At 55.4% G+C, this 12,184-nt stretch overlaps 1 protein-coding gene and 1 long non-coding RNA gene across 3 annotated transcripts in view; both read left to right on the forward strand.

Moving 5' to 3' along the window:
* The first annotated feature begins 677 nt into the window (after positions 1 to 677).
* LOC138068918 (uncharacterized) lies at positions 678 to 7,248 on the forward strand. Its single transcript, XR_011143780.1, has 3 exons — positions 678 to 780; positions 4,014 to 4,134; positions 6,966 to 7,248. It is a non-coding gene; the product is annotated as an uncharacterized lncRNA (long non-coding RNA).
* A 2,577-nt stretch (positions 7,249 to 9,825) lies between these two features.
* Positions 9,826 to 12,184, forward strand: part of NPTN (neuroplastin) — a 58,028-nt gene continuing 55,669 nt past the window's right edge. Inside the window, exon 1 of one of the 2 annotated variants that reach the window (XM_068958790.1) lies at positions 9,826 to 10,123. In XM_068958790.1, the coding sequence (XP_068814891.1) occupies positions 10,036 to 10,123 (88 nt within the window). In that variant the 5' untranslated portion in view covers positions 9,826 to 10,035. The remainder of the gene's footprint in view (positions 10,124 to 12,184) is intronic. The other variant, XM_068958791.1, reaches the window with a different exon arrangement.

Below are 12,184 nucleotides of genomic sequence, written 5' to 3' on the forward strand. Positions count from 1 at the left end.
AAGCGCCCTTGTTCCTCTGACGCCGTGCCGTCACCGCTAACCATACCCGGCCCGCCACCACATCCTCCTGCCAGCAGGCGAAGCTTATTTTTGGAGCCCACCTTGTGCTGCAGAGAACAGAGCTGATCCCAAAAAAGGCCCTTCCCAAAGCAGCAGCTCCATCTCAGCATCATCTTCCTCCTCGTTCTCCTCTTCCTCCGATGCGGTTGCCAGCAAGGGAGAATGGCAACTGCAAAAAAAAAAAAAAAACCCACCACCACTAAGCTCATCTGTGACTGATGCTTTAGGCTTATAAATTGCAGCTGTCCCATGGCAACGTGTCAAACGTATCGCGCACAAGTTGCTGCGTTCGCACCATTACCCACATCGCAGTCCTACCCGTAGCCATCTGTTTGGAGCCGGGCCTCTCGACAGGTGGCTAGTGGGATGGCAAGAGGAATCATGAGCTTCTTAGGAGATCTTACCGCATGGGATACACTGATTTTCTCCCAAATACCCTGCCACCTGCTTAGGAACAGTCCCACCAGGCGCTACCTGGTCTGCCCGACCGGAGCAAGGCGCCCACGCTAAACCCCGTCATGCTGACAAGTAGCCTCGGGACAGGTATTTGAGCTCGTGCAAACACGCTTCTCCAGCAGCTTTTTTTTAACCTTTAGCCTGTGGCTTGTTTGCGCTGTGCTGAAACCAGCCCTGAAGCAGGGCAGATGTCAGCAGAAAACTGCAGCACCCGCTTCCCTCCGCGCCGTCCCCGTCTCTCTCAGCTTTCTCTGGAGACCGCAGGTAGGAGTCCTGGGGGCTGCATCGTTTCCAAACCGCCGCTTCCCCCAAGCGCTGCAGCCCCGTTCCCGCGGAGGGGTCCAGCCGAAGGGTGACACGATGCTCCCCGTAGAGGGGCTGCTGCTCGCAGCTGCACAGTCCCCCCAGAGCACCCACCAACCCCGCTGCTCCTAGCACCCCGGGCTTGCTGGAGCAGCACATTGCCCCAGCACCCAGCCCCAGCAGCCACAAGTTCTGGCAAGGACCTCCAGGCGTGAGATTTCCAGCCTTCCTCCCACTCCTTGGAGCGACCCACTTCAGCCTTTCCCAAAAAACAGACGTGCCTTTTGCTGCCGGCAAGCTCAGGGCGGGTTTCCTCCCCGACGCATTTGCTCTCCAGGCTCAGCAGCCCCGACCCCCACCACAGCGTAACCCACTCGCATCGCAGGTTTTGCTGGGAGAACCAAATTGCTCAAGTGTTTTTTGTCCGTGAACTGTAGACCTGGAAGAGGAGACGTCACCGACTGACCGCTTGGCCCAGGAGGCCCCAGCCTGGCCCAGGTAGACCCCTGCCAGCTGGTTCGTCACACTCACAGACAGGTTTCCCCTCAGTGCTAAGCCTAAGTTTGCTTTTTTACAAATTAAGCTCTTTCTTGTCCCATTCCTGCTTTGCAAAAAACCCAAGTTCCCTTTCACGTGCTGGAAGGTGTCCATCCCTCTTCGGGCATCTCTTTTCTAGACTAGACCACCGCAGTCCCTTCACCCTTCCCTGGAGGCTGTGCTTTTTTAAAATCTCTGCTCTCTCCTGTTTCCTTCTGGATTTTCTCCAGTTTGACCGTGTCACGTCCAACATCCAAGACCAGGCACAAGATCTCAGCTGAGGGCCCATCGGCGTTGAGCAGAGCGCAGCCGCCACCTCCCACTTCAGTGGGGTCCCTCTTAACAACACCACCTTTCCTCTTCCTTAGGGGCTGCCCTGGCCAGTTTATCATCTTCTCCCACCCCCCCAAAAAAACTAGTTCTGCTCTCTAAGAGCGCATGGGAAGGAGGTTTCAGACTTTCCACTGGAACTGGCTCCCCCCCTCCCCACCACACTTCCCTAAAAGGGTAATTCAAACAACTGTAATTGTACATTATTTTCTTTCTGAATTGCCCCTCTGGATACTTTATCCTCTTTCAGCATAGCTCTGAGGAGTACAATCTTATCTTTCAGCTCCAGCAACGCTGACAATTTCCTATCTTCTGACACCTTCTGCTCATCACTACGTTAGGCCTTTGTTGTATGGTTGACTAAAGCAAAATTGCTTTTTGTTGCAATTTTTCTGCACCCTAACCCAGAAATGCCCAAAGAATCAGAGTCGCCTTTCACAAGGCTCATCTGTTGGCTGCTGTAAGAGTCGCCCCTGCTCCGTCTGAGGCTCCTCTAATTCTGTACCAGCCGTAATGTTTGCCAGCAATTAAGTCTCCCCTATTGACACTGTGCAGAGCTTTTGTAGGTGAGATACTAGAGATATTCAGCTGAGCCCATGGGCACTCCCCGCTGTCCCCTATTGTTTGTTTTCTCCTATTGAAAAAACTCTTCTGCAGAAATTGCTTTTCGGTACTTGCATCCAGAAGCTTTTCCCAGCTCGCTCCGCAGCAGCTTCCTCGCTCGCTTTTGTCTAAGGAGCGAAAAGCTCTGAAGCTCAGACTTTTCCCCCTACGATACACCACATCCCAAAACTCTCCCATGGGAGACATCCAGTCTGCCTTCTTCTCCCCATTTAGCCCAGCACCAGGCCTCAGCAGGTCACAGTACAGCCCAGCATGGTCCTAGCCCTCAATCCAGCTCCTGGGCCAAAGCCCAGTCCAGCAGCAGGGCAGGACCAGGCATAGGCTCACCTGCACAGCCCAGACCAGGGCCCCAGGCCTGAGCTTAAATGGAGCCCTGGAGCAATGGGCAGAGGGTGTGGGGGGGGGTCCCAGGTGAGGCTGCTCAGGCCATTAAGGGCCCTGACACTTAGAAAAGTTTGGGGCTGGACCCACAATCCCTCCTTCCTCATGGTCACTATTTATTTTTGGCATCACGTTCCCAAGGGAGAAGGGAGCCTCAGGTTGCATCAAATTGCTTTTGTTAAGCTGCTGCATCCCTAGTTAAAGTAAACGTGGCCTCTCCTCTGGAGATCCTCTGGCTCGGGCTCTGTCCTTCCCCCCTCTCCTTTGACTCCGCGTTTTCTATGAGCTGCTGCCTTGTTGCACCCTGAAGGGTGCTGGTTCCCGCTGAATTGCTCTTAAAAAGGTTTCTTACCCAGTTTGCACCTGCGACTGGGAGGGACGTCCTCCGTCCCCAAGCCAGCGCAGGCAGCCCCAGCTCAGAAAGCCTGATCCCGGCCCGAGGAAGCAACGGGAGCCGGGGATATTAAGGCTAGAAAAACCACACATCTAATCTGACCTCCTGCAGCACGCTGGAGGTTGAGCTGAGGGCAGGCTTAGCTAAGTGTATCGCTTACCGCACTGCACAGGCAGGCTGACACCTTTAATCTTGATTTGGCTGGTAAAGGCTGACCTGCAGGGGACGCTGAAAATCAGTATCTTTGCACGCGGGATACGTACAGTCGCCCGCCGCCCATCGCTGCAGGAGAGCTGGGCCGCCGTGGGCCGGGCTGCTTGCGAGCTCTGGGCTGATCTCCTGCCCGGCCTGTCCCCTCCGTCGGCCTCCGCATGATCCAGGCCTTATTGGCTTCATTTCACTGCAATTACAGGCGTTTAGTCGAACGTATTGGCGTTTCTGCCCGGCTGGCTCCGCGCAGGCGGCTGCCGGCGGGCAGCGGGAGCGCCGCCCTCGCCGGCAGCCCGGCCGCAGCCCCGCGGAGCTGCGCTCGCGCGGGCGACGCTTCCCAAAGCGCTGCGCGGCGCAGGGCACCCGGCGGGCGACGCAAGTCAAGGGTTGGCCCGTCCTCTCCTTCTCAGCAGGCCCAGGGGATGCCCGACGGCGAGCAGGGCCAAACCCAGCCCTGGCGAGGAGGTGAGGGACCGCGCGGCTCCCTTCGCCTCCTGGGCAGCCTCTGCCTGCGGGCTCAGCACCTCTGCGGCAACACCAGCGCCCGGAGGGCGCTAACGGGCATTAATAGCCCTGAGCTGCCTCCCCTGGGACCCCCACCCACCCCCTGCCCATGGCTCAGGAGCCCATTTAAGCTCAGCCTGGTCCTCTAGTCTCTTCTTGAGTTTTGCTGTAAGAGTGCTGGTCTCCAGCTTTGCTGTGGGTCCTACTGCTGCAGGCTCCCAACTCCTAGGCTGGCTTCCCAGCTTGACCTTGGACCTGTTTCATCGCTATGGACCTGGCTGATGATGCGGACTCTTGGCTGACCCTGGCTGCCTCCCCTGGTTTGCTTTGCTCAGGTACTGTGGGGCTGGACTGTGGCCAGCAAGACCCCTGCCCTGCTGCCCATGTTGTCCCCCCTTGGCTCCCCATCCCTCAGGGAGCAGCTAGCTCTCGCTGCTGCCTGACACAGCACCCCTGCTTTGTAGAGAGACCTCCACCATCAGTGGTTGGTGCCCTTTGCTCATTGCAAGGACCTCAGGCAAGCCTGATCTCCAGCTTAAAAACATCACAGATGGCTCTGGGGAAGAGCCTGAGGGATGAGGTGCCCCAGGTCACCGCGTGCAGGACAGAGAGCTGCAATGGAGAGCAGCTCCCCGGCACCCCCGTGCTTTTTACCTCCCAGGGAGATGCCGCGGCACTCGGCACGTCTGGGCAATGCGGAGGGCAACGGGCCGCCCTCGCTGCAGGAGCTGCCCCAGCCCGGCTCGCACCGCCGCACAGCCGGCCCTGCGCTAATCCATGGGTGCCACCTGCCGTCTGGTTTTGCCGGCATCATCCACAAATTCACCTTCAGGCAAATTGCTCCAGATGTTTGGGGTTTTCCCCCCTGCTTGCCCGTCACCCGGCCCCTCGCCGTGACCCGGGGTGGGAGAGAGCGAGGCCGGGCGCAGTCTGCCTTCGCCGGGATGGCAGGGCCGGGGCAGCTCGCGTGCGTTTGCTCCTGGAAATGAAGCTGTTGGACTCAGTTTAACCAAAAGTTGGGCGGGGGAAGAAAAACATTACCGTGTGAAGGAACCAGATGAAGAATTTGCAATTAAGAAAAACAATTTTTTTGGTTGGTTCAGAGAGAAGGCAAAAAAGCACTTTATTTTTTTCTTGTTCTTCCCCCTTTCCTGCAGAAAAATAAGTCGAGGTAAGAGACAGTTCAGGGTTTTTCTGGTATAACAAAGGCAATCCAAACATGCCAACGCTTCCTGTTTGAGCAGTTTTGTGTTTATATTGCACATCATTTTGACCAAAACTACACTTTCTGTCACAATGTTTGTTTTGCTTGAAAAGACATTTCTCCTCGGGAAAAAAAATAAGTTAAAACATTTTGACCAGTTCTGACAGGAACATTTGAACATGTAGGAGAACAGGGGGGCTGCTCGAAATAACCGAACTGCCATCACCGAGTGGAGTTGACGCGTGTAAAGCTAACTGTCTCCAAAAGAGGAAAGCACATCTACACCCATCTTCTCTAATTACTTTCCTGGGGTCTTTCCTCTCTTTCAGAAACACCATTTCTCTGCCTTTACAAGTTTTTTTATTCTCCTCATTCCTTAGAACATTTCTTTTTCCAGTTCAATCTTTTTTCCTCCTTTTAATTTCTTTCCTTTGGGATTTTCTCTTCCTCCTCTGTCTTTCCCCATGAATTTTGCAAAAACCTGTCCCCCTCACCTATTTTTTTCCTGTTGGCTTTTCCTCCAAGCTCCAATACTTCCATCAGCCAGCACCCGTTGACTTCCTAGCTGTGATTTTTGGCGTGGCAGCGTTAGGAGATGCTGAATGCTGGTAGCCGGACACAGGGGAGGCTGCTGCAGCTCTGCGTGCCCAGGTCCAGCCAGCAGCGATGTCCCAACAGGCACGCGTGCGTACTGCACATACGTACACAGACAGAAAACACAGCACTCATGCAAACAGAAGCAGCACCAACAGCCTCCTCATCTTCTCTCTGGCTGATCAGGACGAAATCCTGTTGGTGGAAAATCTATACAACGCGGATTCCTCTAGCGATTGGTTTTAGACACTCGATCCAGTTGCTGGCACCCCAGACACGCGGGTTCTGGGACTTGTGGTCTGACTCCCAGGGCTGGTGCTTAGACCTCCAAACAGACACACACACGAGGAAGAGCGAGCCCCTCACTCAGAAAAATAGTTATAAATGGAGTTTAACAAAAAATGTAGTAAGACTGTGGTGATCAGCTGCAGGCCAGACAAGCGTACTGGCAGCCCCGTTTACACACGACTGGCCCTTTTTATCCCCTTTTCCCTTTTACTTTCTCATGCTTTTTCCTCCCCAAACCACCTTGGTGCCTGCCTTTCCCTGCCCTGGGTCCTTCTCCTAAGCATCCCGTTACAAGTTTTGCACAACCCCGAGCTGTTCTTCCCCCGCGTCCCGTCAGGAGTCGTTCCCCTGTGGCTGTAAGGCGAGTGGGAGAGCCACCTCTGTTGACCCACCAGGAGATGAGCGGGACGGCGAGCTGCAGAGCGGCACCCCTCCAGCACTCTGCAAGGCAAGCAACGGCCGCTGAGGCCGAGGAGCCCAGCAGCTCGAATCGGAGTCTGGCTAGCCTCACGTAATGTGTGTGTGTTGCATTACGTGTTTGTTAACTCATCTGTCTCTCTCCCCCGCACATGCAAAACAAACACAACATATATCTCGATCACGCATTTAGCAATGCAGTCTTAGCGTGCAGAGGCATTTTGGCTTGCAAGTACACCGTATGTGTGTCTGGCTACAAGCTGATTTGAGTACAGATCTGTGTTTTCACTAGCTTGGCACCATCAAAGTATTAACCAATGTTATTCAGCATTTCTCAGCCCTGTAAGACCCCTGCAATAGCTAAGTTCCCTGCTAGATGTCACGCAACGTTTCACACTCTACCCTACGTTTTCAACTTTTCAGTAACAGATTCAAAAGAAGGTGACTGCAAGTGAGATCTCTAGCGGCAAAGCTTTCTTCAGGTGCCAAACTATATCAATAAATACACAGAAATAAATACACAGGTGTCTGTTAACCAGATAGAGTTGCAAGAAGACGGGCTCAAAGACGATGCACACATAGGGGCGATGCCTCTGCTGCTCTACAATGCAGAAATAACTGAAACTGTTTCCTGAATTTTCTTCTTCTTTGCTTGTTTTTAAGTGTGAAATATTCTACGCCACTTTTGCTGAAGACCTGAGAATAATCAAATGAAGGCATCCCAGGTGGTGAAAAGATGGGCTTTGACTGAGGGGGAGGAAATAAAGGGATTTTGAGTTACAGTATTTGGAAGTTTTGACATGTCCAACTTCCCCACCCACTCACAAGGCCAGGAATCACCAGCGCTGGGATCTGAACCCACACCAGCAAAATCGTCGCCCATAAGGCCCACACTTCAAAGATTCAGTCTGGTGGAATTTGTAATAAAAACTGTTCTTTCCTCACTATCAAGCCATTATGCTCAGTAAATATTACAGTGGGTCCAGGATTGGCAAATCCTGTTTTTCTACCCAGCAACTTCACTATAAGTACGATCTGTTGTAAGAGGAAAGGCTTTTGCAGATGAAAAGAGCAGGTTTTTATTCCTTACCAGCCACGGCAGCAGCGTATGGCAGAACACATCTTACTATCTATATATAGCCCGTGCACACTACAGGCCTGGTATTAACCCCATTGAAATCCCTCAAAAAACTCTTGAAGACAACAGCAGGCTTCAGATTGGGTCCGTCGCTGGCCCTCCTCTGTGGCAGGCCAGGGTAATCCTCCGCTTCGGTTCCTCACGTGCATTGGCAGGAGCTCTGTATCAACCATAGCCCGCAGGCGAGCTGAGTCTGCACTTCTTCATTAACGGCTCTGGGTAACCATCTCCTAGCAGAGCCTTCGAGGGAAGCCCCGGCGCCAGGGATCAGCGCTCCAGCTGGTCACAGCGCCTGGCAGGCACGTGCACCGGGGCGAAACCAGCAGAAAGCGGGGCAGTGCATCTGGGGATTGCCCCCAGGGCAGAGCCAGAGAAACCTGGCAGATGGGTTATGCAATTGCGCAGAGAAGATCTAGCAAAACTGCAGTGTGCTGAACCGGTAACGGGAAAAAAAAAGCCTGCTAACTTCGGCCCAAGACTCTGGCAGGATGACTCATTGCGAGCTACCATGGTTACGAAACAAGTATTACTGTGCAGATCCAAACCATGCTCAGAGGCAAGTGCATCACTAACTAGTTCCAAACTTGGAAAACATTCGCGTGTAGGTAAGGCCTAATACTGAGTGGGTGTTTGCAAAAATGAGAGTTACAGCAAAATCCACTGGTGCTAACGTTTGGCAAGCAAAATAGCAGGCCAAAAGCAGAAGGAAGGACACCATCACGTGAAGCCTTGCTTTCTGGTTCTTCTTGCCTATTCCTTCTGGTTTTCAAGTGCTACTGTCAGAAATGTTCCACAGCATCATAAATGAGGCGAAAAAGAGGATGTTTCTGCACCATGGCAAGAAAACAAATAGTAGTGTCACAGATGATTCAGCTGGCAAGAGCACTGAGTCATGGAAGCACACCATGGCACTTCCCAAGCGCAGGATACATGGCACAGTGGAATATCTGACGCGGATCAAATTTAGTACCGAGGCATCCTTGGAGAGCTAGGGACAACCCTGACTACATAAAGCACTAAACGCATGCCTAGCCACGTCTCCTGTGTGACCTCAGCCACTCGAAGCTGCAGCGGTAAGCCCATGGCCATCGCCAAAGTCCTGAAGCACTCAAGCAGCAATTTCATCGGCCTCAACTGAGTAGCGGGGTTTTCATGGAAAAGGTGTGTCAGCTTCTCCTTTTCAGTCTGGTTTCTGAGACACACGGACACTAAAAGGACACGGATTCTGCTCGCTAAGGATCCGCAGAGAATAACCAGGCCAGGCCTGGGAGAACGATCAGGGAGGTAAAGCCAAGCAGCCACCAGGAGCCTGCTAGGGAAGAGGGAGGGGAAGGCACAATTTGTGCAGCCGGTGCAGGCTGCGCCCTGGTCAAACAGGGTGAGAAGCTGTTACCCTTCTGGAGGCTACTACCACGGAGGTGAGCAGGTGCTGCATGCTCTTCCCCAGTCCACCGCGTTGCGGGTTCACTGACGCGGCCTTCAGGGCAGGGATGTCTGCAGACAAGGTAGAGAGCAGCAGAGAATTAAGACATTATTTTAACGGGATTTAATGGCAGGGAAGGTTTCCCTGCAAAGGGCAATACAGCTTCTAGCGGTGCTAGCACGCTCCCAGAGCCGCTTCTCCGGTTAGAGGAGAGGATAAGGAATATTAGACGCTCCTTGGACAACTACCGCAGGAGTCTGATCCTGTAGGGATTTCTAGATGGGAGCGGTGTTCCCAGCAGAAAGCAGAAAACGCGTTCTCGAGGGATTTTCCACTTCTGTGCTGGTGCCTCCCACAGTCTTCTGCGAATCTCGTCTCTCCCCGCCTCGGACGCTTGCTAGAGCGACGGGTTGGCGTTCGGCAGCGCGCTCCAACCGTTTGCGCCGTCCTGTGACTCAGAGCTGTCAGCAATCCGGCCTAAACGGCCAGCTAAACCGGGTTTACAACCGCCTGGGCTCGCCGGAGCGGTACAGAGGCAACCAGAGCGCAGGCCTGTCTGCCTTTTGCAGCCAGGGGAACGAAGAGGGGACTTAGGGGACCTGCCCAAATCGGGCGAGCCTAGAGGTGGGCGCAGCCAACGGGCGGCCGGTTCCCGCTTGGCCTGCGCCCGACTCTACTGCCCGCCCGGGGCAAGCTCCTCCGCGGCCTGGGCCTCAGCGCCCTGCCCTGGCAAAACACCCAGCCGCTGGGTATTTCTGCGGAGAGAGCGGTCTGCCGTGCTGCTGCGACGGCCGCCCACGGGGCCCGGCCACAAACGGGCTCCCCGCGGCGGGCAGCGCAGCGCAGCGGGGCCCGCCCGACCCCTCACCGCCCGACCCCTCACCGCCCGACCCCTCACCGCCCCTCACCGCCCCTCACCGCCCCTCAGAGCCCCGCGGCGGCGCCCGCCCGGCCCCGCCCCGCCCCGTCACGTGCCGCCGCCGCCCCGCCCCCGCCCGCCAAGTCTCGCGAGAGCCGGCGGCCGCGTCGCGAGAGCTGGCGCTGCGGTAGGAGGTCGGAGGCAGAAGGACGGAGCCGGAGCCGCCTCGCTCCCCGGTGCCTCCCCCGCCCGCCCGCCTCGCCCCCGCGGCGCCGGCCGGCCTGCCTGCCTGCCTGCCGCCCAACACAGGAGGATGCCGGGCTCCGGGCCGCTCCCCGTGGCGCTCTCGCTGCTGCTGGTCACGGCCAGCCTCCTCCCGGGACCCGCCGCGGCGCAGAGCGGTGAGGGCGGGCGGCGGCGGCGGGGGGCGGGCGAGCGGGCCGCGCTGGGGTGGGGGGGACACGTTGCTAGGGGGGCGGCTGGTTGCTAAGGGGGGGCGGCTACGGCGGGGGCGGAGGGTCAAGCGGCGGCGGCAGGGCGGCGCGCTGGGCGCGGCGGTGGCCCGGGCGGAGGGGCCGGCGGGCCCGGGGGCGGTGGTGCTCGGGCCGCCTCCCCCCCCGCCCACCTCGGCGGGCCCGGCCGGTGCGGCGCGCCGGTCCCCCCCGCTCGGAGCCGGCCGTTCAGGAGGCTCCCGCGTTGTTTGGGGGGGGGGGGAGCGGGGCCCTCGGGGAAGGGGCGGCTGCGGGGAGAGGGGGCGGCGGGGCTCGTCCCTCCTCGGGGGCCGGGGAGGCGCCCGGCGCTCCGAGCGGCGGCCTGCCCGGGGCCTCGCATAAGATGGAACATCTCTTCCCGCCTACTAAATCTGCATCTGCTGAGCGGCTTTAAATGATTTATAATGCAATAAAATTGTAGTTCCTTAGCAACTAAGGAGATCCTCTGATAGGACCGCAGAAGGAGGAAACCCACCCTGCTCTGTTCCTTATAGGACAGCATGGGCTAAATCTAGCCCAGCAGACCTCCTCCCTGATGAGTTTGCAGCCAAGTGCATGACAATTAGTGGCAGAATGAAGCGGGGCCAAGAGGCTGGCCTAAATGAGTGCGATCCTAGCACTCGCAAGGAAGATCCTGCGGAGCTTATAAAAATGCGTGTCTTAGCATGTGATCCTGAGGCCAGAGTGCATTGTAAAGTCAGTCCTGGGCGCTCCAGAAGCGCGGAAGCGCAGTCTTTCTGACGGGTGCTTTCTTGTGCAGCATCACGGTAGAAGCGCCAAAGGGAGCCCTTCGGCACGTAACGGCTATAAAGGTCAGGGATACTGACCTCACAAGAGACCGATTTACGTGCCCTGGGAAAACCTGTCTAGGTGGGAACAATACCTCCTTACTATAACGGTGGAACACAAGTTTTCATCGTTGCTCCTTTCTCCCTCCTTCCTTTCTGCTCTGGAGGTGCTATATAGACCTAGCAGTTACCTTCTCTTGAGGTGAGAATTTTGCATTGCAGCTCCATGGACTGCATGCTCTAGAATAACCAGGAGGCTTTCGGTGTGTTTGACGATTGTAATGCAGACATAGGTTAGAGTAATAATGGCCTGAAGATCCAAAATATGAATTATTGCCTTGGGATGTGCAGTGCGAACCAGAACTGAGCTTTATGTTAACCAAATAGAAGCAGCTTGAGTAGGTTCATTCACGCTACATGAATGAAAACTGTCGGCTTCCTGCAAGACCAGGGACTTTCTGAGGAGCCTAAAGGAGTCTGGGCAAATTCCGGGGACGTTCAGTGGGAACTGGGCATGTCAGTCCTGTGAGCTCCCAGGAACGCGCTAGTTGGATGGTGCTGCGGAGGAAGTCTGGTTCTGTGTTGCAGAGATGCTGCCTGGTTCCTGTGATAGTTCTGCTATCTGAGCACCATCTTGGCAGAGTTCATCTGCCGATGTTATGTTTCCAATTTCATTTGGGTGAAGGGAGGTGAGCAGTCTTCGGAAACACGAGCTAAGTGGGTCGTGTGCCCGAAGCTTGCTAACTCTACGCAGGAACAGCAGCGTGTCCAGGAACAGCAGGGTGTCAAATGCTGGCAGTTGGTATAGAAATTCTAAGTAGCCGGCTGATAGGCAGTGCAAACATTTGTTGTTTGACAGTAATTACAGGTCTGAAGGTCAAAAATGGAATAAATTTTGGGGGGTAGATGGAAGTCTTTAGCCTTTCTGTGCGTTAATCATGACTCCCATTGCTGATGTGAAGCTAGCCAAGCAGTACCAACTGTTAGCATGAGGTAAGACTGGAGACCCCAGATGTAGTCTGAAAGCTCGTTCGTTTTCATTTGGTTAGCTAGGGTCATCCTAGCGATTAAATGGTAGCAGAGACTGAGCTTCTGTGCTGAGCTAGAAGGAAATGCGCATAGGTGTGTGGAAGCCTTCTTGAAAAGGTGTAGAGCGCTTAAATTTTTGTAAAGCAAAGTGAAA

This window comes from Struthio camelus, chromosome 12, assembly GCF_040807025.1.
Source record: "Struthio camelus isolate bStrCam1 chromosome 12, bStrCam1.hap1, whole genome shotgun sequence".
Taxonomy (NCBI): domain Eukaryota; kingdom Metazoa; phylum Chordata; class Aves; order Struthioniformes; family Struthionidae; genus Struthio; species Struthio camelus.